We start from the raw sequence: 26,671 nt of genomic DNA, 5'->3' as shown, positions 1-26,671 counted from the left end.
GATTCAACATTCTTTATTCATATGGCACAGCTTCTATCCCTTTCTTGAAGATGGTAGCCCTCCTAAAATACATAGTGGGCATTTTGATGGTCTCAGATGGAGAGCTGAAAAGTAACACTCCAGATCTCCTCCCACCAGAGCAAAATACAATAGTATTTGATTGAATCACATGAAATTGCCAACACTCAACCATTTTTGACCTACAAAAATGACAATTTCATGTAGTTCAACATAATAGCATTATCTTCTTTGATGTAAGCACTGCACATCCATCAATGCGTCCTCAGATTGCATTAGCTTTTTAGCAGCTGTATAACACCACTGCTTCATATTAGGTTTGAGGCCAAGTAAATCCTGTAGGTCACTTCCCCATCAACTGCTGGGCTTATGCAATGAATTTTACAGAATTTTATAATGCAGGAATTTACTTACCTGCCACTTACCAGTTTTGTTATCCTTATAAAAGCTTTTTGATCTCTTAGGGTCCCAATGTATCCTGAATCATATAATATTTCCTATGTGCCAGACACACTTATCAGTGGTTCACATTTGATCTTCACAACCACTGTATGAGCTAGAATCATTAGCATTTCCCACATCACAGATGAGGAAACAGACACTGAGAGGTCAAGTGCACACCCTTAACCACTACATCACCTGACTCTCAAAATAAGGAAACTGTCTTTCTCAAATGGTTTTGTGGCGATTTAATAGTATATATAATGTGTTTAATTTTTTCACACCTTTCCTTTATCCAGCAAGTTCAATTAGTCGCTAAATACAATGGATTTTAGCTCCTGAATGCTTATCTCTTGCATCTGGTGTTTCCTTTCTATTCTTCCAGACTATTCTCCAGTTCCTAACACTTTTAATTCTTCTGAAATGCTGTCTATCAAAATTGCCTCTTAACTGGTTTCTCTTCATCTTCACCCACCTGCTTCGATCCACACTATATAACTCTGGGTCCTATTTCTCATCACTTTCTCAACTTCTACTTTGTTTTTATATCCCCTTTGAGTATTACTTCCTCTTACTAACTCTTTTTACTCCTTCAAGGAGAAAAAAAATAAACAAGCAGAATATTGTTTTCTGTCTATGCTATTTTCCCTGAAAAGTAGGCCTCCTTTCCTCTCATTCAGAGACAAGCTTAAATAAGAATAAAGCCCTAAATAAAATCTTTAAAAAAAAAAAAAAAAAGGGTGCCTGGGTGGCTCAGTCGTTAAGCATCTGCCTTCAGCTCGGGTCATGATCCCAGGGTCCTGGGATCGAGCCCCGCATCGGGCTCCCTGCTCGGTGGGAAGCCTGCTTCTCCCTCTCCCACTCCCTCTGCTTATGTTCCCTCTCTTGCTGTGTCTCTGTCAAATAAATAAAATCTTAAAAAAAAAAAAAAGAATAAAGCCCAAAAATCAGTTTATAGAATTTCCTTCCATTAACAAAACCAGATGTGAATGTTGGGATCAGGTCAGGATTCTGCAAAGCAAGGTGGTCTAACAGCAGAGGCTCTGGAGCCAGATGGCCAGGGCTTGAATCCCCACTCTGTTATTTATAACTGGGTAACGTTTGTCCTGTCACCTGAGCTTTCCGTGCTTTAGTTTCCTCATGTGTAAAGTAAGGATTATAATAGCATCACTTCTTAAGGTTATTGTGCAAACAATAAATTGGCCAATATATCTGAAGGGCTGAGAACGGTAGCGAGTATAAAAGATCTTGCATAGGCAATAGGAAAGCCTCATCACTAGGGATCTGCATTGGCCCAGATTCCTGGTCCCGTACCTTATGAATATTTATCTCAGTTCCTTTATTGGTCCCTCAAGTAATGTTATTTTCTTTTTTTTTTTTAAGATTTTATTTATTTATTTGAGAGATAGAGAATGAGAAAGAACACATGAGAGGGGATAGGGTCAGAGGGCAAAGCAGACTCCCCGCCGAGCAGGGAGCCCGATGCGGGACTCGATCCCGGGACTCTGGGATCATGACTTGAGCCAAAGGCAGTCACTTAACCAACTGAGCCACCCAGGCGCCCAAGTAATGTTATTTTCTGAACACTCCTGGCAAGTGCTCATCCCCAGCTAGCTTGACTCTTATGGTCACTCAGCAGTTCCCCTGGATTGCCCCAGGCCTTTGAGAAAGGGAACTCTAGAGCAAATGACAAGAAACAGCCTATCTTTTTGGAAAATAATCAAAGGAATAATTAGAGGAACAAGAAAGAGGAGCATGGACTCAGGAGAATGTTCTAACATACAAGACAAAAGATAACATAGGTCTGGATGAAGGAGGTGACTCATTTGAGTTTTTTGTTTTTTGGTTTTTTTTTTTAACAAAAGAGAATTCACACCACTGGATAACTGATAAATAAAGAAGGTGTGGGAAGGAAAGTCAAGATGGCTGCAAAACTCACAGTCTGGTATTTTGGCTGGTGATGTTATCAGCTATATGTGGAGCAAAGACGCAGCAGTGATAGGGTAGAGCTGATGAAATTACCATCAGGTATGTAGAGTTTGAAATAAAGCTCAAATAACCACATGGAAATGTCTAGGAGCAGTTAAATATGAAAACCTGGTGCTCAGCATCCCGCTGACCCACTGTCAGTAGGAACAACTTCTGAATTGGCTTATTCTGCCAGTTTTGAGATTAAATTACAGTGACCTTATCTTCTCACAGTTGAGACACACTGGTAAAATGGCTGGCTGCAAAGCAATCTATGGCAACAAATAGCGCAAAGCTCACTAGGGAAATCTCACCAGAAACTGTAACCTCATTAAGACAATGCACTAACCTGCTAGGATAACCAGCAACTACAAGCAGATAGAAATGTCTTTTATTTTAAATAAAATAAAATATGATCCCCTCCAGTGATCATCCTTCCATTTGAACGTGGAGATACTCTAGAATACAAATTAACTGAAACAATAATTCTGTCTCCTTGCTTTTATTTCATTAAACAAAGTACGTTTGTGTTGTGATGAGCACTGGGTGTTACATGCAACTAATGAATCGTTGAACACTACATCAAAAACTAATGATGTACTATACGCTGGCTAACTGAACACAACAATTAATAAATAAATAAGTAACAAAGTATGCTTGCATTAGGAAACTGAGTTTCTACTTTATTTTCAAATAACAAGTTACTAACTGGCAAAGTGCAGGTGATAGTTGATATCAAACACCACACTTAAAACCCTTTAAAGCAATATTTTATGACCATCAGCAGCTGACCTCTAAAAGTGAGACTACGTCTAGCCTTCAATTATGCAAGGATTGCAACACATTAAATTTACTTTACACTGAGGGAAATACAAGTTTCAAGGCTAGAATATTCTACAGGAAGGTCATAAATCAGACAAACATTGAGGATTAATAAAAACAAACACAAAGATTACTCTCATAAATTAAAAAAATGCAACCTTTGGGTTGAAGAAAACTTAAAATAGCTAAAATCAGGGAAGTATCATCTTGACCAAATTGTAACTTAGACCATATTTTTCAGCGCAATGATATTTTAAAAACTGTTAATGCTTACCTCTCTCCATTCTTTATTTCCAACTCCTTGCACATATAAGACACAAACTGTAAGAGAAGAAAAAATAAATATATAAATGTGTTTTATAAATATATGAATGTATATAAATTATTCCTGGCCTTACTCTTGTAAGAAAATTGCTAGTAAAACATCAAATGACTAAAAACTTTTGCAAAGAAACAAAAAGCTGTATCAGATCTTTAGAACCTAACATGCATAGACCGAGGCACAAAAACACAAAATAATTATTTGCTAATGTCTTCATCTACATTATACTACAGATACACATAAGTTTTTAAACTATAGTTTAACAGTTTGAAATATTTCAGTATGTTACTAGACATTAGTCAAGCTCTTCCTAAGATACCCATAATGCTCAACCATCACAGGAAGGACAATCTGGAGCATATCATCCTCTACATTTAATATTTGCAACTCCCACCCTCAATATCTATAAACAGGTAAGAAATCTTGTCAACCACAGAAGGAAGTCACAAAAAGAGAAATGAAGTGTTTGGGGTAAAGATTAAGGGATAAAAAAAAAGTCCCACTCATTTGTCAAGTGAGCCCCAGAAATTTTTTTTTTTAAAGATTTTATTTATTTATTTGAGAGAGAGAGAATGAGAGAGAGAGAGCACGAGATGGGGGAGGGTCAGAGGGAGAAGCAGACTCCCTGCTGAGCAGGGAGCCCGATGCGGGACTCGATCCAGGGACTCCAGGATCATGACCTGAGCCGAAGGCAGTTGCTTAACCAACTGAGCCACCCAGGCGCCCAGCCCCAGAAATTTTTAATACCCACAAACTGTAATGCCTTTTCCCCAATGACTACTTCAAAAATTCTAACATCTCACAAAACCTCCCCCGCTGTAGTTAACCCATATTTGCCCATATATTTGTAGAGATGGAGAGTTGCAGGATATAAATTTCTAACTATTGCAAGAATGGAAACGCTTGTTGATGTATACATTAATGTTGCTGTTTTCTAATTTAAACTTTCTCATTTTACAAGTTATCTCCAATTTTTTAATATACATAATTAGGAATCAAAAAATTGTGTTCATCCAAAACGATTTTATATATTTCTCTTGGTTAAGCATGCCTTTACATGCTCTTTTTATTTACAAAAAAAGAAGGAAAAGTATTACTCTGGGACTAAATCACTTAAAATTATGGTCCATTATGGTCACCTTTCAAATATAATTTCTATCATATGCCATACCATGAGGTTTTGGGTTTTTGTTTTTTTTTTTAAGATTTTATTTATTTATTTGACAGAGAGAGAGAGTGAGCACAAGCAGGGGGAGGGGCAAGCAGAGGGAGAGGGAGAAGTGGGCTCCCTGCTGAACAGGGAGCCCAATGTGGGGCTGGATCTCAGGACCCTGGGATCACGACCTGAGTGGACCAACCAACTGAGCCACCCAGGCGCCCCTGGTTTTAATTTCAAAGTGAACTATCTTACATTTGCATTTTCATCTTATTCTCAAAGTGCTAAGCAACTCCCTCTCTTTAGCCAGACTACTGCCCAGGTAGATGAGAATGCAGGGCTTGACACCATCCCCCGTCTTGCTTTCTGTGCTTTAAAACAAATATTTAAACAAGAACTGTAAGTTTCATACAATTTTTGCAAAGTCAGGTTAGAAAAATAAGTAGACTGTTTCAAAAAACAAGTAATAGATACTTACTTGGATCAGATTTAGAGAATGTATCTCTGTCAAGAAGATTTCTGTTGAATAAAAGAAAATGTTAGATGAATACACGGCCAAAATATTTATATGAATACATAAATGTATATAAATATATAAACTGTTTATATATTATATGTAATATATGTGTACAGCACATATTATATCTGTGATATATCTGCATTATGTATTATATATGTATATTATATATATATATATATGACTAAATAAAAATTTGCTAAATATGTGCCTGTACTTATTCAAAGTAAACGTCACTTAAGTTCAGGAAGCCGGGGTAAGGGAGGCCTATTTGCTCAGCCTGGTACTGTAGCTGGTCCACGACAAGACTTTCCACATTCTAAGATTAAATTTTGAGAGATTTAAGTGTTTCAAGTTTCCTTTTATCCCTTCATTAATCAGTATACAGATGGTCAGAAATCTTTCCTGAATTGAATTATTAGTTATTACTGATACAAAATTGTTTGGGATTCAGAGCACATGATCACATTAGTCCACACAGTTAGAAGGCAACAGTGAAGCGCCATCTATTGACATTTCTGTGACATCAATTCGGAGGAGTTTTATATTGCTACTCTGGTTTGGGAATTTACATTGTATTGATATTTACTGAAGATTTTTTCAGCGGAAAAAAAAATGTAAAAGGTGGACAAGGCCATTATTAGCATCTATTTCTTCTGACTTACAGATATTTCCATATCTAAACCAGAATAAAAGTGGACAATCAGAAACTGTGGAAGTCTGGATTCCTCTAGTATTGGGCTATCCCATTTACCTTCAATGGTAGTAATGCAGTCCTATACTTTATGCTCATAACAATAACCCTGAGTAATGAAAAAAAATTAATTCAGTGTGCCCTGATTAATAAGACAATTGGAAAAATTTCCATCTAAAACGGATTATTTTCCTAAAAATGATAATTTGAAGCTATACCCTTGTATGAAAAAATCTGGCTACCTAGAATGATGACTTGAATGTTCCAAAAGTTAAATTTGTCCTTCTTATTCATCCTTTCTTAATTGGTAATAACTTGTAAGAACAAATTACATTTTTATGCTTAATACTTATACTAAAAATCTCATGTTTAAACTCTCTTATTCCTCCACCCAAGACTACTACTCATGTGCATTTATCTGTACTGCCCATGGTATTTGAAAGGCCTTTTTAAAATATCAATGTGATATCCTTTCTTATTTCAGGTTCTCAAAAGTTACTGCTTCTATGGAATGACTGTACAATAAGAAAATAAAAATACAGTCAACAGAACAATGCAGCACAGACCAAAATAAAAGAAAATGACATTATGTCTTGAAATATTCCTAAAAAGAGAAAATATAAGACATATTTATATTTGGAATTAAGTCAGCTTCAAAGACCACTAGCCAGAAATCAAATTAAAATAATCCTTCTGTACCATAAGCAGACATTGTGACTCCAGCAATCGTTAGCAAACAGTAAATTAAAACATTTCCACTTGAAAAATTACTGTGATATATATTTACAAGGGTGGTTCTACACTTAAGTGGAAGTTCTTCAGCCCTTCCCATATCTTCAGCTTTTTGCTCATTAGTGTCCTTAAAAAATGTAATTCAGCTCTTTCTTACAGAATTCGTGATAATCTAGGAGAGATAACAGTGCAAAATATTGCAACATGGTTGGGATTCAAAAACTATGCTATACACATATTTAAAAGAAAATAATGTGATTTCACTGTCTCTTTAAAAAAAAAAAACGAACCCTACAACTTTTAACACCAAATATAAAGTAATGGATTTCTAACAACAATAAAAATAAACATCTTTAACCATATATTCTTTTCTTCTCGCCATTATGAATCATAATATACATGGTAAGATCAAATAAACAAAGAAACAAAAAAATCTTGTATCCTTTATATGGTAAGAAATAAAACTCCATAATCTTTTTATAAATTAGCCCCTGAAATTAGCAATGTAACTTTCCCATTGCTGTTTGACAATAAATTTCATCAATAAAATTCAAACATATACAATGTCAAAAGTTTGGAAAAGGCAAATATTCATAAATAGTATATATACTATAAAAGACCAGTGATTATCAAAATTCATCATAAAGTTTGGGTTGGTGATAGAAATGAAGATTTTTTTTTTAAAGATTTTATTTATTTATTTGACAGAGAAAGACACAGCGAGAGAGAGAACACAAGCAGGGGGAGCGGGAGAGGGAGAAGCAGGCTTCCCGCAGAGCAGGGAGCCCAACACGGGGCTTGATCCCAGGACCCTGGGATCATGACCCAAGCCAAAGGCAGACGCTCAACAACTGAGCCACCCAAGCACCCCTGAAATGAAGATTTTTACCTTTTCAATATCCTATTAGAAATAAATCACGTTCACATTAAGTAAAATAAGATCGGTCTTATTATGAAGGCTGTTTTATAAACAAGAGACTAAGCTGAGGTTCAGAGAGACTGAATAAATGAGTAAGAACACACACAGCCCAGTATCATCCAGTGGAGTCAGCCCTCTGAATCTGACTTCTCTGTTCTTCACAAAATGCCATACTGTCTGGAGAAGTCCAGAAGAAACAACTTATTTACCTATAAGTGTTGGAAATATGGAAGGCCCCCCATTACACCTATTGGTTGAGCCACTAGAGTATCAAATAAAATAAATTCCTGTCCAAAGACCAATATGAAGAGCAATCCTGACTACAGAATGGAGACAAATAGGAGACCAAACATAATTGTATTTATTCATAGAAAAATATCTTTGCTTCCTATATGAGGCACTGTAAAAAATAATAATAATAATACACACCACTCATTAGTTTTTATGTGGGAAAGTTACACTTCCTTCCATAGAGTTGGGAGGACAATCATTTTACGCCTGTAAGTTTATTCTGTGAGCTTGCACTTCAACAGTAGGTTAAAAATCCTGAATGTATCTTTCTATTCTGTAAATCTAGATGTAGCCACAACAAGGAAGAGAGCAAAGTCCTGAAAAGAAATTATGGAAAAATACAGTACACGAGTAAGAAAACTTACATGAAGAAATAAACTAATCAAAATTATAATCTGTGTAGAAACGCTCGGTCACAGGCTGGGTGAGCATGGAGTGCGGCCGGAGACTGGGGAGATGGGAGTGATTGACTGCTTTTCTCTGGGGGCGCACTGAGGAGTGGGGCCCCGAGTTCTCCGCTACTCAGTGCGGAGATTGGGAGGCCGTCATTTTCACTCTCATCCTCCAAAGCTGTACGGAAAGCTTACAGGGAACAAAAGCTCCTGAGAGCAAACCCGAGCAGATTACTTAGCCCGGACCCGGCAAGGGCAGGGCAATTCCGCCTCCAGCAAAGACATTTGGGAACCTCGGCAACAGGCCCCTCCCTGAGAAGATCAGCAAGAAGAGCCCGCCAAGACCAAGTTTACCGATCAATGAGAATGGCAGAACGCCAGAGCTAGGGGAATACTGCACATAGAATCCATGGCTTTTTTTACCATGATTCTTTAGTCTTTCAAAGTTAATTTTTTTTAACTGTTGTTTTTTATTTTTTTTGAATTTTTCTTTTTCCCTTTTTAAACCAACTTCTTATCAATCCCTTTTTTAAAAATCATTTTTATTTTTCATTTTTAGAGTCATATTCTAACCCTTCATAGTAGTTACCCTTATTTTTGGCATATATATATAAGTTGTTCTCTCTTTAAAATTTTGAGATACAGTTTCTTCTAACAGATCAAAATATACCCTAAATCTCTAGTGTATGGTTTTGTTCTACTCTCCTGCCTGATCACATTCTCTCCCTTTTTTTTTTTTTAAACCTCTTCTTTCTTTTTTCAAACAACTTATCAATTCCTTTTATAAAATTTTTTATCATTTTCATCTTTACAGTCATATTCCATCCCTTCATCATTATCAACCCTTATTTTTGTACATATATAAGTTTTTCGTTCTTTAAAATTTTGGAAGGCACTTTCTTCTAACAGACCAAAATACACCCAAAATCTAGTGTGTGGTACTAATCTATGCACCAGCCTGGTCATATTTGATCATATTCCGTTTTTTTTGTTTTGTTCTGTTTTTGTTTGTTTTTATCTTCTTCATTTTCTTTTTTTTTTTTTCTCTCTTTCTTTCCCTTTCTTTTCCCCTGGTTTCAGGTCTTTTCTGATTTATTTAGAATATATTGTCTGGGCACATTGTTACCCTGTTAGCATTTTGTTATCTCATTCATCTATTCTCCTCTGGACAAAATGACAATATGGAAAAAATCACCTCAACAAAAAGAACAAGAGGTAGTACTGACTGCCAGGCACCTACTCAATATGGACATTAGTACGATGTTGGACCTACAATTCAGAATCATGATTTTAAAGATACTAGCTGGGCTTGAAAAAAGCATAGGAGTTATTAGAGAAACCCTTTCTGAAGAAATAAAAGAACTAAAATCTAACCAAGTTGAAATCAAAAAGGCTATTAATGAGGTGCAATCAAAAATGGGGGTGCTAACTGCTAGGATAAATGAGGCAGAAGAGAGAATCAGTGATATAGAAGACCAAATGATGGAAAATAAAGAAGCTGAGAAAAAGAGAGATAAACAACTACTGGATCACGAGGGCAGAATTCAAGAGATAAGTGATACCATAAAACGAAACAACATTAGAATAATTGGGATCCCAGAAGAAGAAGAAAGAGAGAGAGGGGCAGAAGGTATATTGGAGCAAATTATAGCAGAGAACTTCCCTAATTTAGGGAAGGAAACAGGCATCAAAATCCAGGAGGCACAGAGAACCCCTCACAAAATCAATAAAAATAGGTCAACACCCCGACATCTACTAGTAAAACGTATGAGTCTCAGAGACAAAGAGAAAATCCTGAAAGCAGCTTGGGAGAAGAGATCTGTAACCTACAATGGTAGAAACATTAGATTGGCAACAGATTATCCACAGAGACCTGGCAGGCCAGAAAGGACTAGCATGATATATTCAGAGCACTAAATGAGAAAAATATGCAGCCAAGAATACTATATACAATACAATGACAGCTAGGCTGTCATTGAAAATAGGAGAGATAAAAAGCTTCTGGGACAAACAAAAACTAAAGGAATTTGCAAACACGAAACCAGCCCTACAAGAAATCTTGAAAGGGGTCCTCTAAGCAAAGAGAGAGCCTAAAAGCAACATAGACCAGAAAGGAACACAGACAATATACAGTAACAGTCACCTTACGGGCAATACAATGGCACTAAATTCATATCTTTCAATAGTTACCCTGAAACTAAATGGGCCAAATGCCCCAAAGGAAAGACACAGGCTATCAGATTGGATTAAAAAACAAGACCCATCGATATGCTGTCTGCAAAAGACTCATTTTAGACCCAAAGACACTCCCAGATTGAAAGTGAGGGGGTGAAGAACCATTTACCATGCTAATGGACACCAAAAGAAAGCTGGGGTGGCAATCCTTATACCAGACAAATTAGATTTTAAACCAAAGACTGTAATAAGAGATGAGGAAGGACACTATACCCTACTTAAAGGGTCTATCCAACAAGAAGATCTAATAATTGTAAATATTGATGCCCCTAACATGGAAGCAGCCAATTATATAAGGCAATTAATAACAAGAGCAAAGAAACACATCAACAATGATACAATAATACTGGGAGACTAATAACCCCATCACTGAAATGGACACATCATCTAAGCAAAAGATCAACAAGGAAATAAAGGCTTTAAATGACACACTGGACCAAATGGACTTCACAGACGTATTCAGAACATTCTATCCCAAAGCAACAGAATACACATTCGTCTCTAATGCCCATGGAACATTCTCCAGAATAGATCACATCCTAGGTCACAAATCAGGTATCAACCGGTACCAAAAGATTGGGATCATTCCCTGCATTTTATCAGGGAATGCTTTGAAACTAGAACTCAATCACAAGAGGGAAGTCGGAAAGAACTCAAATACATGGAGGCTAAAGAGCATCCTACTAAAGAATGAAGGGGTCAACCAGGAAATTAAAGAAGAGTTAAAAAAATTCATGGAAACAAATGAAAATGAAAACACAACTGTTCAAAATCTTTGGGATGCAGCAAAGGCAGTCCTAAGAGGAAAGTATATAGCAATACGAGCCTTTTTCAAGAAACAAGAAAGGTCTCAAATACACAACCTAACCCTACACCTAAAGGAGCTAGAGAAAAAACAGCAAATAAAGCCTAAACCCAGCAGGAGAAGAGAAATTAATAAAGATCAGAGCAGAAATCAATGAAATAGAAACCAAAAGAACAGTAGAACAGATCAATGAAACTAGGAGCTGGTTCTTTGAAAGAATTAACAAGATTGATAAACCCCTGGGCAGACTTACCAAAAAGAAAAGAGAAATGACCCAAATCAACAAAATCATGAATGAAAGAGGAAAGATCACAACCAACACCTAAGAAATACGAACAATTATAAGAACATATTATGAGCAACTATATACCAGCAAATTAGATAATCTGGAAGAAATGGATGCATTCCTAGAGATGTATCAACTACCAAAACTGAACCAGGAAGAAATAGAAAACCTGAACAGACCTATAACCACTAAGGAAATTGAAGCAGTCATCAAAAATCTCCCAAAAATCAAAAGCCCAGAGCCTGATGGCTTCCCAGGGGAACTCTACCAAACATTTAAAGAAGCATTAATACCTATTCTTCTGAAACTGTTCCAAAAAATAGAAATGGAAGGAAAACTTCCGAACTCGTTTTATGAGGCCACCATTACCTTGATCCCAAAACCAGACAAAAACCCCATCAAAAAGGAGAATTAGAGACCAACAGCCTTGATGAACATGGATGCAAAAATTCTCACCAAAATGCTAGCCAATAGGATCCAACAGTACATTAAAAGGATTATTCACCACGACCAAGTGGGATTTATCCCTGGGCTGCAAGGTTGGTTCAACATCCGCAAATCAATCAACGGGATACAATACATTAACAAAAGAAAGAACAAGAATCATGATCCTCTCAATAGATGCAGAAAAAGCTTTTGACAAAGTACAGCATCCTTTCTTGATCAAAACTCTTCAGAGTATAGGCATAGAGGGTACATACCTCAATATCATAAAAGCCATCTATGAAAAACCTACAGTGAATATCATTCTCAATGGGGAAAAACTGAGAGCTTTCCCCCTAAGGTCAGGAACGTGGCAGAGATGTCCACTATCACCACTGCTATTCAACACAGTATTAGAAGTCCTGGCCTCAGCAATCAGACAACAAAAAGAAATAAAAGGCATCCAAATTGGCAAAGAAGAAGTCAAATTCTCACTCTTTGCAGATGATAGGATACTTTATGTGGAAAACCCAAAAGACTCCACCCCAAAACTGCTAGAACTCATACAGGAATTCAGTCAAGTGGCAGGATATAAAATCAATGCACAGAAGTCAGTGGCATTCCTATACACCAACAACAAGACAGAAGAAAGAGAAATTAAGGAGTCAATCCCATTTACAATTGCACCCAAAACCATAAGATACCTAGGAATAAATCTAACCAAAGAGGCAAAGGATCTGTACTCAGAAAACTATAATATAGTCATGAAAGACATTGAGGAAGATACAAAGAAATGGAAAAACGTTCCATGCTCATGGATTGGAAGAACAAGTATTGTGAAGATGTCAATGCTACCTAGAGCAATCTACACATTCAATGCAATCCCCATCAAAATACCATCCACTTTTTTCAAAGAAATGGAACAAATAATCCTAAAATTTGTATGGAACCAGAAAAGACCCCGAATAGCCAAGGAATGTTGAAAAAGAAAAGCAAAGCTGGTGGCATCACAGTTCTGGACTTCAAGGTCTATTACAAAGCTGTCATCATCAAGACAGTATGGTACTGGCACAAAAACAGACACATAGATCAATGGAACAGAATAGAGAGCCCAGAAATGGAACCTCAACTCTATGGTCAACTCATCTTTGACAAAGCAGGAAAGAATGTCCAATGGAAAAAAGACAGTCTCTTCAACAAATGGTGTTGGGAAAATTGGACAGCCACATGCAGAAAAATGAAACTGGACCATTTCCTTACACCACACACAAAAATAGACTCCAAATGGTTGAAAGACCTAAATGTGAGACAGGAGTCCATCAACATCCTAAAGGAGAACACAGGCAGCAACCTCTTCGACCTCAGCCGCAGCAACTTCTTCCTAGAAACATAGCCAAATGCAAGGGAAGCCAGGGCAAAAATGAACTATTGGGACTTCATCAAGATAAAAAGCTTTTGCACAGCAAAAGAAACAGTCAAAAAAACCAAGAGACAACCGAAAGAATGGGAGAAGATATTTGCAAATGACATATCAGATAAAGGGCTAGTATCCAAAATCTATAAAGAACTTATCAAACTCAACATCCAAAGAACAAAGAATCCAATCAAGAAATGGGCAGAAGACACGAACAGACATTTTTCCAAAGAAGACATCCAAATGGCCAACAGACACATGAAAAAGTGCTCAACATCGCTCGGCATCAGGGAAATCCAAATCAAAACCTCAATGAGATACCACCTCACACAAGTCAGAATGGCTAAAATTAATAAGTCAGGAAATGATGGATGTTGGCTGGGATGTGGAGAAAGGGGAACCCTCCTACACTGTTGGTGGGAATGCAAGCTGGTGCAACCACTCTGGAAAACAGTATGGAAGTTCCTCAGAAAGTTGAAAACAGAGCTACCATACGATCCAGCAATTGCACTACTGGGTATTTACCCCAAAGATACAAATGTAGGGACCCAAAGGGGTACATGCACCCTGATGTTTATAGCAGCAATGTCCACAATAGCCAAACTCTGGAAAGAGCGAAGATGTCCATCGACAGATGAATGGATAAAGAGGAAGTGGTATATATATACAATGGAATATTATGCAGCCATCAAAAGGAATGAGATCTTGCCATTTGCAACGACATGGATGGATCTGGAGGGAGTTATGCTGAGCAAAATAAGTTAATCAGAGAAAGACATGTATCATATGACCTCACTGATACGAGGAATTCTTAATCTCAGGAAACAAACTGAGGTTGCTGGAGTGGTGGGGGTGGGAGGGATGGGGTGGCTGGGTGATAGACACTGGGGTGGGTATGTGCTATAGTGAGTGCTGTGATATGTGCAAGACTGTTGAATCACAGATCTGTACCTCTGAAACAAATAATGCAATATATGTTAAGAAAAAAAAAAAGAAGATAGCAGGAGGGGAACAATTAAGGGGGGAAATCAGAGGGGGAGACGAACCATGGGAGATGATGTACTCTGAAAAACAAACTGAAGGTTCTAGAGAGGAGGGGTCTGGGAGGATGGATTAGCCTGGTGATGGGTATTAAAGAGGGCACATTCTGCATGGAGCACTGGGTGTTATGCACAGTGAATCATGGAACACTACATCAAAAACTAATGATGTATGGTGATTAATATAACAATAAAAAAATTTTAAAAAATGAAAAGAAAGAACTTGATATATGGAAGACATTCATAAACAATAAAATGACTACAAGTTTGAAAAAAAAATTATAATCTGTGAATTGCCTGAGTTGTTCTAGTAACCAGTCATCCTCAAATTTCAATTAAGATTCCTGGACTTAAAAGAATACAATTGAAATAGCATCACTAAAGCTGAGGCCCAATGAATTAAACCCTAACCTGCAGGAAGAAATACCAGGTTAATGGAAGAGGCATATTTTGCACAAAACCTGAAATAGGAGAGTAGATAAAGCAAGAATAGTAACACCTTTCCAGGATCATCCAGGAGAAAGGCTTTCCTGACTCCCCCCTTAACTATTTAATCCTCATAGGTATTGATCCCTTATAACCCTTACAATAGACTGATGCATCAAGCTACCCTCCCTTGATGACAACAGTCAGTTAGTTCATCCTATAATCCTGCCTGCTCTGATTTTATGCCCAAGTCACCTTCTGATTTTAAGGTAGTTCTCATACCGTTATTAGCACAGAACTGTACTGAATGGCCAAAATGAATATTGCAGTTTTCTTGGCGATTATAGTTTTTATTCTCAAAACTACTCTCATTGTAGTTTTTATTCTCATTCCAAAACCCATACTGAACAGCTGGTTAGCCCCTTAAAATGACCTCTAAGCTAAAGACTCTTGTCTTTCTCTAACTGGAAAATAGCAATTCCCTTTCTGCAAGTATTTCTCAAGCAAATACTCTATGCCCAAGACATAATTAAACACCACCAAAGATAGAGTAAATATTAAAAACATGTTCCCTTATTTGAAGAAGCCTGAATTGTACTAGGTAGACAAACTCACAGAAATAACTAAATAGCAGGGGCGCCTGGGTGGCTCAGCCAGTTAAGTGTCTAACTTGGTTTCAGTTGAGGTCATGATCTCACAGTTGTGAGATCGAGCCCGGCACTGGGCTCCACACTAGGCATGGAGCCTGCTTAAGATTCTCTCTCTCTCTCTCTCTCTCTCTCTCTCTCAAAAAAAAAAAAAAAAAAAAAAATCTAAATAGCAATATTGGACTGTATATAAAATAACAGTTTGTTATGGAGAGAAAGAACAGTCCTAAAAATAGAGTCAGACTGATGAAGATACAATGTTAAAAAAAATTAGGTACAATGGTTAGCTCTTATCCCAACTATTTTTAAAACTATACTAGAGAAAGAAACAATTTATAGGTAGGTCTATATAATTAAAACCTCAACAAATGAGTATCTTGAAATGAGTACCTTATTTTTCAAAAGTTCAAGTATACTTCTCTGTTACATTTATATATAATGAAGCTTTATGAGTGGAATATTAAAGGTTCTAACTCTTCGTATCTACAGTGAGCATACAATAACATGATCTATTAAGGTAAAAGGTAAGTTAACCTAAAAGTTGTAGGCCTGCTGCTCTCTCTTTCCCACTCAGTAAATGAAATCACCTAATAAACATTCTTCTTTGGCAGTGTGGTAAATATTGAAATTTCTTTTTTTAAAGATTTTATTTATTTATTTGAGACAGAGAGCATGAGAGGGAGGAGGGTCAGAGGGAGGAGCAGACTCCCTGCCGAGCAGGGAGCCCGATGCGGGACTCGATCCCGGGACTCCAGGATCATGACCTGAGCCGAAGGCAGTCGCTTAACCAACTGAGCCACCCAGGCGCCCAAATATTGAATTTTTTAAAAAAATTCTTCAAAAAGGAAACAAATATTATCCTAACACAGATGCATTTTGGAGAAGAAAATCTACTTGATGTATTATGAATTTTAAAGTTAATAGTTCCACAGTAAAAACAACTTCATTATCTGTGACCCTTTAAAGTGCTAATTTAACAAAACGAACGCGATAGGTGTTTTAGGGAATAAATCTTCAAACTGAAGATGCGAAGTGAGTTCCAAAAAGCATGCCACCTGCGTGGCCAACAAAGCTTCAGCAGGTAAAGGGAGTGTACTGCTCTCTCTGATCGGAACTGTTCGATTTATTTCTGGTAAGAACAGAAAGAAAGGTTACAAATCGAGCCAAATGAGATGCTGCTCCATTTCATTTTCCACAGAAGCAAAAATAACGCTTCATCATTTTACAGAGCCCAGCATAAATTGTCCACAAGTGGACAGAGAACCACATCCCTGCATCATGCAGTCTCCCCCTCAAAGTTGCTCTGTTTCTATAAAGAGAATGACTCTGGGTTTAAGACTTAAGAACTTACTGGGAGCCGTTTATTTACCTGTCTTCAGCATAGTGTGGGCATCGCTGACTGGAGACAGCCGCGGTACCTAGCACAGAAACAAGGCTCAAGCAGCGGCCGCTGAATGAACGAACGGTTTTAGTATCCAGTCAAAAGTATCAGCTTTTTTCACTGTAGATACAGTGAGGTGTCTTATTATGAAAAGAACAGAAGAGGAGGAATTTCGGGCCTTTGCCCTAATAAGTAATCCATTAACTGAAAAAACACCAGCCCAACTGCTTTACTGGCATCATAAACATGCTCCACGTCACTAGGCCAGGCCCAGGGCCCTTCCTGTGGGCACTATATTGTCTTATAGACTAGAAGGAGGACGTTCTTGGGGAATATGTATATAAATATGTATATACTTATATATATATAAATTTATATATTTTAATGAACATACACACAAAATGGTTTTCAGAGGTTTTTATATATAAAGACAAGGAAATCAAAACTTTTGAGCAACTGAAAGGAAATTTATCTCATCTCTGAAGTGATGTGAATGTAGTATTTCATCTCCTTTGACTCATGTATTCAATCTTTTTTATTATTATCATCCTTCATTGAGGAAATATTATCTCTGGGAATTTAGCACAGAAATCTAAGGGAAAAAAAAAAACATTTTTCCTGAAACTACAATTTCTATGGCAAAGGGGAAACCGATTACGCATAGGCAAAAAGTAAAGCTTTCAGAAATGAATAAATGAAGTATTTTGAAACTGAGGCTTACTGAAAAGTCGAAGTCAGCTAGAATCTAAGATACCAAGTAATTCTGAAGGATGGGGTCGTTGGAAAGTACTTAACAAGATTATCTGGCTTTCAAGAAAATAAGAATAGACTTTCAGGTTTGAAGTTGTGCAAGTAGACTACAAATTCAGCTCAATAGCGGCATCTCATAGCCTGAGCAACCAAGGAGAACTCTAGCCTACGTGACACGCATTACCCCACAAAAACTGGAAATAAAATAAACTTTAGGTTGTTTTTCAGTTTTCCGAAATTGGTTGTTTAAAGTATTTATATATTAGTACTGCAGAGTTGAAAGGATCAGTGATAAAAATCTTTTTTCTTTTTTTTTTTAAGATTTTATTTATTTATTTGAAAGGGAGTGCAGGAAAGAGCACGAGTGGGGTGGGGGAGGGGTCGGCACAGGGAGCAGCATACTCCCCGCTGAGCAGGGAGCCTGACTCGGGGCTCCATCCCAGGACCCCAGGATCAGGACCTGAGCAGAAGGCAGATGCTCAACTGACTGAACCACCCAGGTGCCCCAAAATATATTTTCAATCCTTGCATGGGTTGAACTCAGTTTAGATATTAAAAGAAATTACAGGGGCAGATCATTAACGGTGAAAACGTTTATGTTTCTCTAAAGTTATTCAGTATGACTGATATTCTTGGAAATTCCTTAAAAGAAAACCCAGGCTTTTTCAGAACGGGACATGTCAGAGCTCTGGCTTGCCTGAGCTAAGGTAAACAGAAGAACCCACTGGTCTGAAGTAATGTAAGGTTAACTCAGTAATACAAGCTTTCAGAAAAAGGTACAAAACCCAATCCCTGCTTTAAGCAGGAGAAGAGATACATAACATTTAACAAAAGTGGACAGGATAAAAAGACACTGAGAACAGGATCTGGGGCTTCTTTAAAACCAAAAGCTCACATACAAAACTAATCTCATTATATTTTCCCCAATCTTGCAGCTCCGTTCCGTATCTCAGTAAGTGGCAACCACAGAAGGCAGAATAATGCCCCCTCCCAAACATATCAGGCAGGTCCTCATCCCCAGAACCTAAATGTGACCTTATTAGGGGGAAAAAAAAGTTCTGCACAGATGTGATTAAATTATGGATCCTGAGATAAGGGGATTATCCTGGATTATGTGGGTGAGCCCTGAACACAATCATATATATCCTTATAAGAAGCCAGAGGGAAATTTGACACAGACAGGGGACAATGACGTGAACAAAGCAGAGAGAAGTGAGAACACTCTGGCTTTGGAGACCCGAAGGGATGCAGCCACAAGCCAGGGCATGCCGGCAGCCACCAGAAGCTGGAAAAGGCAAGGAATGGATTCTCCGTCACAGCCCCAGAGGGAGAGCAGCCTGGCCAGCATCTCGGTTTCTGCTACTGACTTCACACTTCTGGCCTCCAGAACTGTGAGAGAATAAATTTCTGTTGTTGCAAGCCAACAAGTTGGTGGGCATTTGTTACAACAGCTGTGGGATCCTCACACAGCAACATGGTCCAACCCACCTCTCTTTCTCTTCCAGAGTCATCTTCCCCAAACCCTCGGTTCCCTATTCCTCTCTCCCCTGATGCTCCGCTCCACCTTGGCTTCTGCGTACAAGTCCCAACTACTTCCCAGACCTTAAAGCTCTTAAGTGATCTTCCTGCCTCCCATGTCCCAGTTCAATCGTCAAGATGCCTCCAAGAGCAATAGAGATACTATAGAGACACAGGAACCCTAACCTAATCAAATGGACCCATGGCATAAAACCCATGACCTACAGAAACTCCAAACTCCTTAACATAGAACTAAATACCTGCTACATTCTGACCCTGGCTTTATCTCCAGCTGCACCTCTATCCATCTTCCATATCATAGACTCTGCTCCAGACATTTCAGATTTTTTGCAGTCCCTTAAACTAATATTGCCTCACATTTCTGTATTCACGTTTTACCCACAGCATCCCCTTTCCCGAAATTTCCTCACCAACCTCATTCCTGCTGAGGAATGTGAATTCCTCTCTCAGCCTCTTCCCACTGCTGTGTTTATTATTCTCTCTTGTGTGCCCCATTATACCCAGCTTGAACCTCTATCACAAATTCTACACCTGTTATTTATTTAATAACAGGGTGCCAGGCTCTGTGCTGAGCATTTTCAATAAATCATTTCATTTAACCGTCAACACAATCCTAAAAATGTAGCAATTATTATCAGACTCCATATTCCAGAGGAGAGAACAATATTCAGAGATGTTAAATAAAGTGCTAGAAGTCACAAGCATTGTTAAGTGCTTACGGTACATTTTTGTAATTTATAATTTTGATTTTGATTTTTTATTTTTGTATTGGTTATATTGACTGTCTCTATTCCTGAGAACAAAATGAAATGAAAGGCAACTACTGTTATCATTCATCACTTTAGAAGCTCTAGGAAACAAGAGACAAAGTGGAAATGAGACATAGTATTGTAAATTATCATTACATGCAGAGTTAATTTTGTACCTAGAAAAAAAAACAAGAGAATTAATTAATAAAATCTTTCAAAATTAATAAGATAAATCAGTAAAGCAATTGGAGGCATGATGAATACATAAAAGTCAATAACTGTCCTAGGTATCAACTGTTAATAATTCTCCTATCCCTTGTGGACTATTTGGTTACTGAAGTAATGTGCAGGCTTTGCGGCTCTTACAGTATACTATAACCTTGCTACCAAGTCTCAGACCAAATTCTGCCCAAAAAACACTTGTTACCAAACAGTCACACAATATGCTCTACACGTTTAACCGAGTTCCAGCTCTCTGTTGCTTTCAGGAATTCCAAACAGCACCGTCAGGCTTATGTGATAATATTCTGGTAGCAAGATTTATCTAACCTTCTGGTCAAATCAGTCTAGAGAATCCTCTAAACATTCTGCACCCATAACCAATTAAGTCCTTAGGCCTAGAGCACCACTACAAATGGCAGAACCACAGGATTCACCGGTATGTATGACCTGTTCACTTCCACAATATTTCTAGTTAATATACGTATCTTTCTTTTACAACAGCGTTACTCAGATATAATTCTCATACTGTAAAGGTCACCTTTTTAAAGTGCACAGTTCAGCAGCTTATAGTATATTTCACAGAGCTGTGCAATCATCTTTACTATCTAATGTTAAAACACTGGCACCACCCACACCCACACCTCCCGAAAAACCTCTACCCATTAGTAGTCAGTCCCTATGCCACCTCCCACAGCCCTTGGTAACCACTAATCCACTTCTTGTCTCCATGTATTTGGCTATTCTGGACATTTCATATAAATGGAATCATACAATATATGGTCTTTTCTGACTAGTTTATTTCACTTAGCCTAACGTTTTTAAGGTTCACCCATGTTGTAGCAAGTATCAGTGCTTTATTCCTTTTTAATGCCAAATTATATTCCATTGTACGGATACACCACATGCTCATTAGATAATACACATTTGGGCTGTTTCCACTTTTTGGCTATTATCAATAATGCTGCCATGAACATTTGCATATGAGTTTTTGTGTGGACACATGATTTCATTTCTCTTGGCTATATACTTAAGAGTAGAATTTCTACTTTACAGGGTAACTCTATTTTTAACATTTGGAGAACTGCCAAGCTGTTTTTCAAAGTGGCTGCACCATTTTACATTCCCACCAGCAATGCGTGAGGGTTCCAGTTTCTCCATATCCTCTCCAGTGCTTATTATTTTTTTTTAAATTTTTTTTTTTTTAAGATTTTATTTATTTGAGAGAGAGAGAATGAGAGACAGAGAGCATGAGAGGGAGGAGGGCCAGAGGGAGAAGCAGACTCCCTGCCAAGCAGGGAGCCCGATGCGGGACTCGATCCCGGGACTCCAGGATCATGACCTGAGCCGAAGGCAGTCGCTTAACCAACTGAGCCACCCAGGCGCCCTCCAGTGCTTATTATTGTCTGTCTTTTTTATTATAATCATCTAGTGGTGTAAAGCGGTCAGTCCACAAATCTGATCACCATATATATCGCCATTAAAAAAAAGTCATTTCTGACATCCATTGTAATTACAAAATCCTCTGGTGTTGACCAAGATAAAGACAGTGTGACAGTCCAGAGTAGGCATTTCTGGAGTGTGGACTTCTGATTAATTCCAAATACTAATAGATCCCACCCAAATATGTAGTTCTAAGATATTTTAGATTTAACTCTACAATGTAACACACACATCTCTATGATACTGTCTCTGCTGAAATATTTTAAATTATGGAAATATATATTTATTTATATATATAAAATATATTTATTTTTTGGTTATTTATTTATTTATTTATTTAAAAATAATATTTAAATTTTGGAAAATATAACATCAGCCAGAATCAATTAGAAAAGATTGGAAAAAACGTAACATACTATTTTTTAAATCTTGGCGTAAAGAATACTTTCTAAGCTTTACTCAAAGCTCAGAGAAAAGATTAACTTATTTGATAATGAATGCATTTTAAAACTTCTATACAGAAATGATACAATAATTAAAATACAACGTTTGTTACATCTATGCTGGATAAAATGTTAAAGCTATAAATATGCAAAGCATTCTCTAAATAATGGGCTAAAGAAGGGAATAGGCATTTATTCATTGAACGTATTAAATGAAGTTCATACTCAATAGTAATCAGTGACATACAAATAAAATAAACAAGATACTGTTCTGTGATACAGATATATACATATTCGCTGCATGAGTTATGGCTCATTTAGTTCTAAGTGACATAAAAGAGGGAAATGCATGATGAAAATATGGAGATGTTTTATGGAACCCAGAGTTAGGAATGTAACTGACCCTATGGAAAGAACTAAAACAAGAACAGAACCACGAAGCCCTGACAAATCAATAGAGACCAGCACCATGAGTCAAGGAGCAGGACTCCAGGGTTAAACAGGCAGCAAGACCACATGCCAGGCCCTGCAGCAAAAGGGTATACTGCAATTTCCCAGTGGCCTGTGAACAGCAGAATTATAACAACAGCAGAGAGGGCTCTGTGCAGGTGGCAGAGAAGGAAAAGGGGTTAACTGGGATGGCAGCTGAGGTCATTCACTTGGAGATGCATGCTCTGAATTCCTGCTCTCTAGGCAGGGGGCAGGCACCACGTTTGAACAAAGGAAGTTGGGTTCAGACATTTATATCCGGAAGGGAAAATCCAAGAACAAACTGGACCACCATCTTGTCAAAGTCATCATAACATGGATATTAATGGATATATGCCTTAAATATATCTCAATAAAGGCACAAAGAGATTTGTTCTGGTTGATATGCTCTATCACGGGGCGGAATCTGGGGTGATTTGTACATTCTCCTTTGTTCTTTCCAATGTTGCTTGGTTTTGTGTGTGTGTGTGCACCTATGTGTGAGTGTGTTTTTACATGCGCATGTGACACTTTTCTAAAACTTAACAGATTTTTTTTAGAGAGCCTTCACTATCTTCATGAGGTAATCCACTGTTTTCCAACTATTCCTGTTGAATGGCAGTATAAAAATAAGAGTTCCTTGGGGCACTTGGGTGGCTCAGTCAGTTAAGCATCTGCCGTCAGCTCAGGTCATGATCTCAGGGTTCTGGGATGGAGCCCGAGTCAGGCTCCCTGCTCAGCGGGGAGTCTGCTTCTCTCTCTCCCTCTGCCTGCCGTTCCCCCGGCTTGTGCTCTCTCTCTCTCTGACAAATAAATAAAATCTTTAAAAAAAAAAAAAAAAAAAAAGAGTTCTTTGCTAAGTGACAAAAACTTTCTATATACTTTAATGATTTTATACCATACAATCCTCATAGCAACTATTTGAAAAGGAGCTTCTCTCCTCATTTATAAACCAAAGCAGAGAGAGATTAACTTATCTAAACTTAGTTGGCAAAATATGAGCTCTGCTCCTTAATACATTACACCATTTCCCTTATTATGTTACAACACTTGAGACTGTATCATCATTTTCCCCAATCCCTCCTCCTTCCTGCTCTACAAGTAATAGCTGCTTTCAGCTCACTTGCTAACAGCTAGGTGGGAAATGACCTTGCACATATCTTAAACAATTTTCAGGGTTTATTACTTCTCCCGGAGTCACTGCATGAAGCATGTTTGCAGGTGACCATCACTTGTCCAAACACCAAGAGCTAGGGACCGTGAGAGGTCCACAAATCACCACCAAGTAGAAAGCTGAAGGCTAACACTACATCAGCTCAGAGGTAGCTGCCTTCCACACCACTTCAAAAATATATTGGTCACATGACTACATTTGCTAACTCTTTGTTTCTTTGTCTCTTAGTTGTTGAGCAACGTATTGCTTCTATAGGGTGTCTTCCGGCTCAACATTTCAAAAAAAAAATCTTTATATGCAAGTTGTCTTGAGTCAGCTGTCTTTAAGACTTAAGCAACCAATGCATAGGCTATGCCAATGAGAAAAAATAACATGCTATGAAAGTAAGGTTAGGTTGGCTCAGTTTGGTTTTTATTGGTTCTCCAGATTTTAAGGAATATCTTCTGTAATTTCTTTGGATCACTGATCATTGAACAACTGAAAGGTCCTTAAGAGCAATCTGAGAATCAGCAACAGAGTTTCAAGAGAAGGAATTAATCCGGAAAGGAAATTTGTAAACATAAACGACCAGGGGAGACAGGGAGACTGCAAATAATTTTTCTAATATGCATCTGTTATCCTTGTCACAAATGATTAGACCAGGAATTTAACCCCTGACTCAAAAACACTCATCTAGGGTCCAGAAAATAAGTAAATAAACAAATAAAGCTCATTAGCAACTATGAAGCCACGCTACCTACAATATTTTACAAATCCTAGAAAATAACAGAATGAAACAAGTAGAGGCAATTGTTCAGCCATGTCTCCCTGTTCCTGCCTTTACACAACTGATTTTTTTCTCAAATCAGTTGATGTTACACTCTTCCGTGTACTTATGCCTTCCAGTCATGGTTCCCATTCATCTGGGATGCTCTCCTTTCCTCTCTTCAACTATACATTGAACAAATAATTATTAAACACTATATGCAAAACATTGGTCTAGATACTAAATGGATACAAAGGTGAGTAAGAGGGGCACCTGGGTGGCTCAGTGGGTTAAGCGTCTTTCGGTTCAGGTCATGATCCCGGGGTCCTCCGACCCAGCCCCACATCAGACTCCCTGCTCGGCCGGGAAGCCTGCTTCTCCCTCTCCCACTGCCTACTGCTCCCCCTGCTTGTGCTCTTTCTCTCTCTCTCTCTCTCTCTCTCTCTCTCTCTGTCAAATAAATAAATAAAATCTTTCAAGAAAAGGTGAGTAAGACACAGTTCCTGTCCTATAGGAATTTATAATTTAACGATTGTCTAATATTCTTTCAAATGTTTATTCGACAAGCGCTAAGTTATTAAGTGACAGAAAAAGGATTTGTGTTTGGAGACTGTGATAGGAACACATGGGCTCCTGACTCTAGATTATTTATATTCTATTAAGGGGACAAATCTGTAAACAAATATGTGCAGCAGAATGTGGAATGTGTATAATAAATTCGTTACAGATGACAGAAAGGGAGGAATAGTCAATTCTATCCGAAGGATCAGGGAAAGTAGCCTATCAAGTCTATCGAGTCTATGGAGTGAGATAACGAAGTGAGGCAGAACTATTCCCACGAGAACTGACGCTTGAGTACCATAGTTCTCTCAGGAAACGCAGGTGGTCTGAAATGACTTTGAGTTTAGGAGTTTTTAGAGGCCAGTGGGGAGGAAGAGGGTGGTGGGACATGGAGAGAAGAGATGAGGCTGAAAAGCTAGGTCAGGGTTTGTAAGGTTCTCATGGACTTCATACATAGGCAATTAAAGGTTTTTAAACAAGAGAGTAAGAGTATGATGGTATTTGCTTTCTGAACAGGCCTCCAGCAGTTCAATGTGCAGGATAAATGGCAGGAAGGAGGAGGATGGCCAGAGCAGTCAGAGGCAGAGAAGTCAGCCGTGTTAAAGAGGCAAGAGATTAAGGCTTGAGGCTCAACTGGCAGAAATTCTACAGGGCTTGGGGAAATAGAGAAAATGGTGGGGAGGATGTATTCCCTTGAGGGAAGCAAACTGGAATTCTCAGGAGTGCCCGTACATAGTTTGAAAAATCTCTGAAGCAATTCTGGTGATGATAACCCTCATTTAGAATAGCTGGTGGAAATCATGCCGCCAAAATGAAAGTGATACAACCACCCAATAATTTCATTTTTTTAAATCACATTTGTTTATACATATGCTAGAAATGTTCCTCGATCATCATTACCATATCACCACGTATTGAACTAATTCATCCATGTACAGCCCTCACTGAAACAAAGTAGCTTTATAACTTTTCTTTTTCTAGGAAGAACCACTATTGAGGTCAGTGTCTCTGGAAAGATTCAATGTAATCAGGCAGGATATAACATTTTTGGCAAAATACAACCAATTCAACACTTAGATACTTCAGCTGTATCACAAGCACTTTGGAAGTTCTTTAGCCCATCCAACAAAACTTTATAACCAGACAAGTGCACGAAAAAACATGACTTATGGATAGTGACTTAAGTAAACATGCTCATTTTTTACTTGTGCACATAAAAAGAAGTTCTGTGGGGTTTTTCCCCCCTTTTCTATAGAAAGTATGATTTCCTCTTCATCTTCCCATTAGCACTTTTTTTAGTTGAATTTAGACTTTTCTAAAATTTTGTTTTTCCCTTTTATGACACAAAATTAAAATTGGTGGGGAAAAAAAAAATGAGAAAACACAGGGTCTGGCAGAAAGTACAGTAGCAGGTAAGAAACCTATTGCTTCTTGAAGAGGCCAGGTCACCAAACAGTTCTTCTTACCCTTGATTCTACCCAAGTGAAACAATCATGTCCTGCTGCACTTTATCAGTTCACCACATAATTTACTAGAAACCTCTCTCCCCAAGACAAAATCTTCCTTGGGTTAAAGATATGCTCATTCATTTTCTTATTTAGATATGTTATACAGGATCTCATCATACATATAAATTCTATCATTTCTCTTT

At 37.9% G+C, this 26,671-nt stretch overlaps 1 protein-coding gene across 4 annotated transcripts in view; it reads right to left on the bottom strand.

Annotated features, from left to right (window-relative positions):
- The window catches only part of CPNE8 (copine 8), a 226,900-nt gene that overhangs the window by 185,032 nt on the left and 15,197 nt on the right, over window positions 1-26,671 (bottom strand). For all 4 annotated transcript variants that reach the window (XM_064591402.1, XM_064591404.1, XM_064591401.1 and 1 more), the window contains exons 2-3: window positions 5,206-5,246; window positions 3,524-3,570 (exon numbers count right to left, since the gene is read on the bottom strand). In XM_064591402.1, coding sequence (XP_064447472.1) covers window positions 3,524-3,570; window positions 5,206-5,246 — 88 coding nt within the window. The remainder of the gene's footprint in view (window positions 1-3,523; window positions 3,571-5,205; window positions 5,247-26,671) is intronic.

This window comes from Mirounga angustirostris, unplaced genomic scaffold (genome assembly GCF_029215605.1).
Source record: "Mirounga angustirostris isolate CCGP_5_RB_7025 unplaced genomic scaffold, mMirAng1.0.hap1 SCAF_5, whole genome shotgun sequence".
NCBI classification, from domain to species: domain Eukaryota; kingdom Metazoa; phylum Chordata; class Mammalia; order Carnivora; family Phocidae; genus Mirounga; species Mirounga angustirostris.
This window is presented reverse-complemented; position numbering and strand designations above follow the sequence as displayed.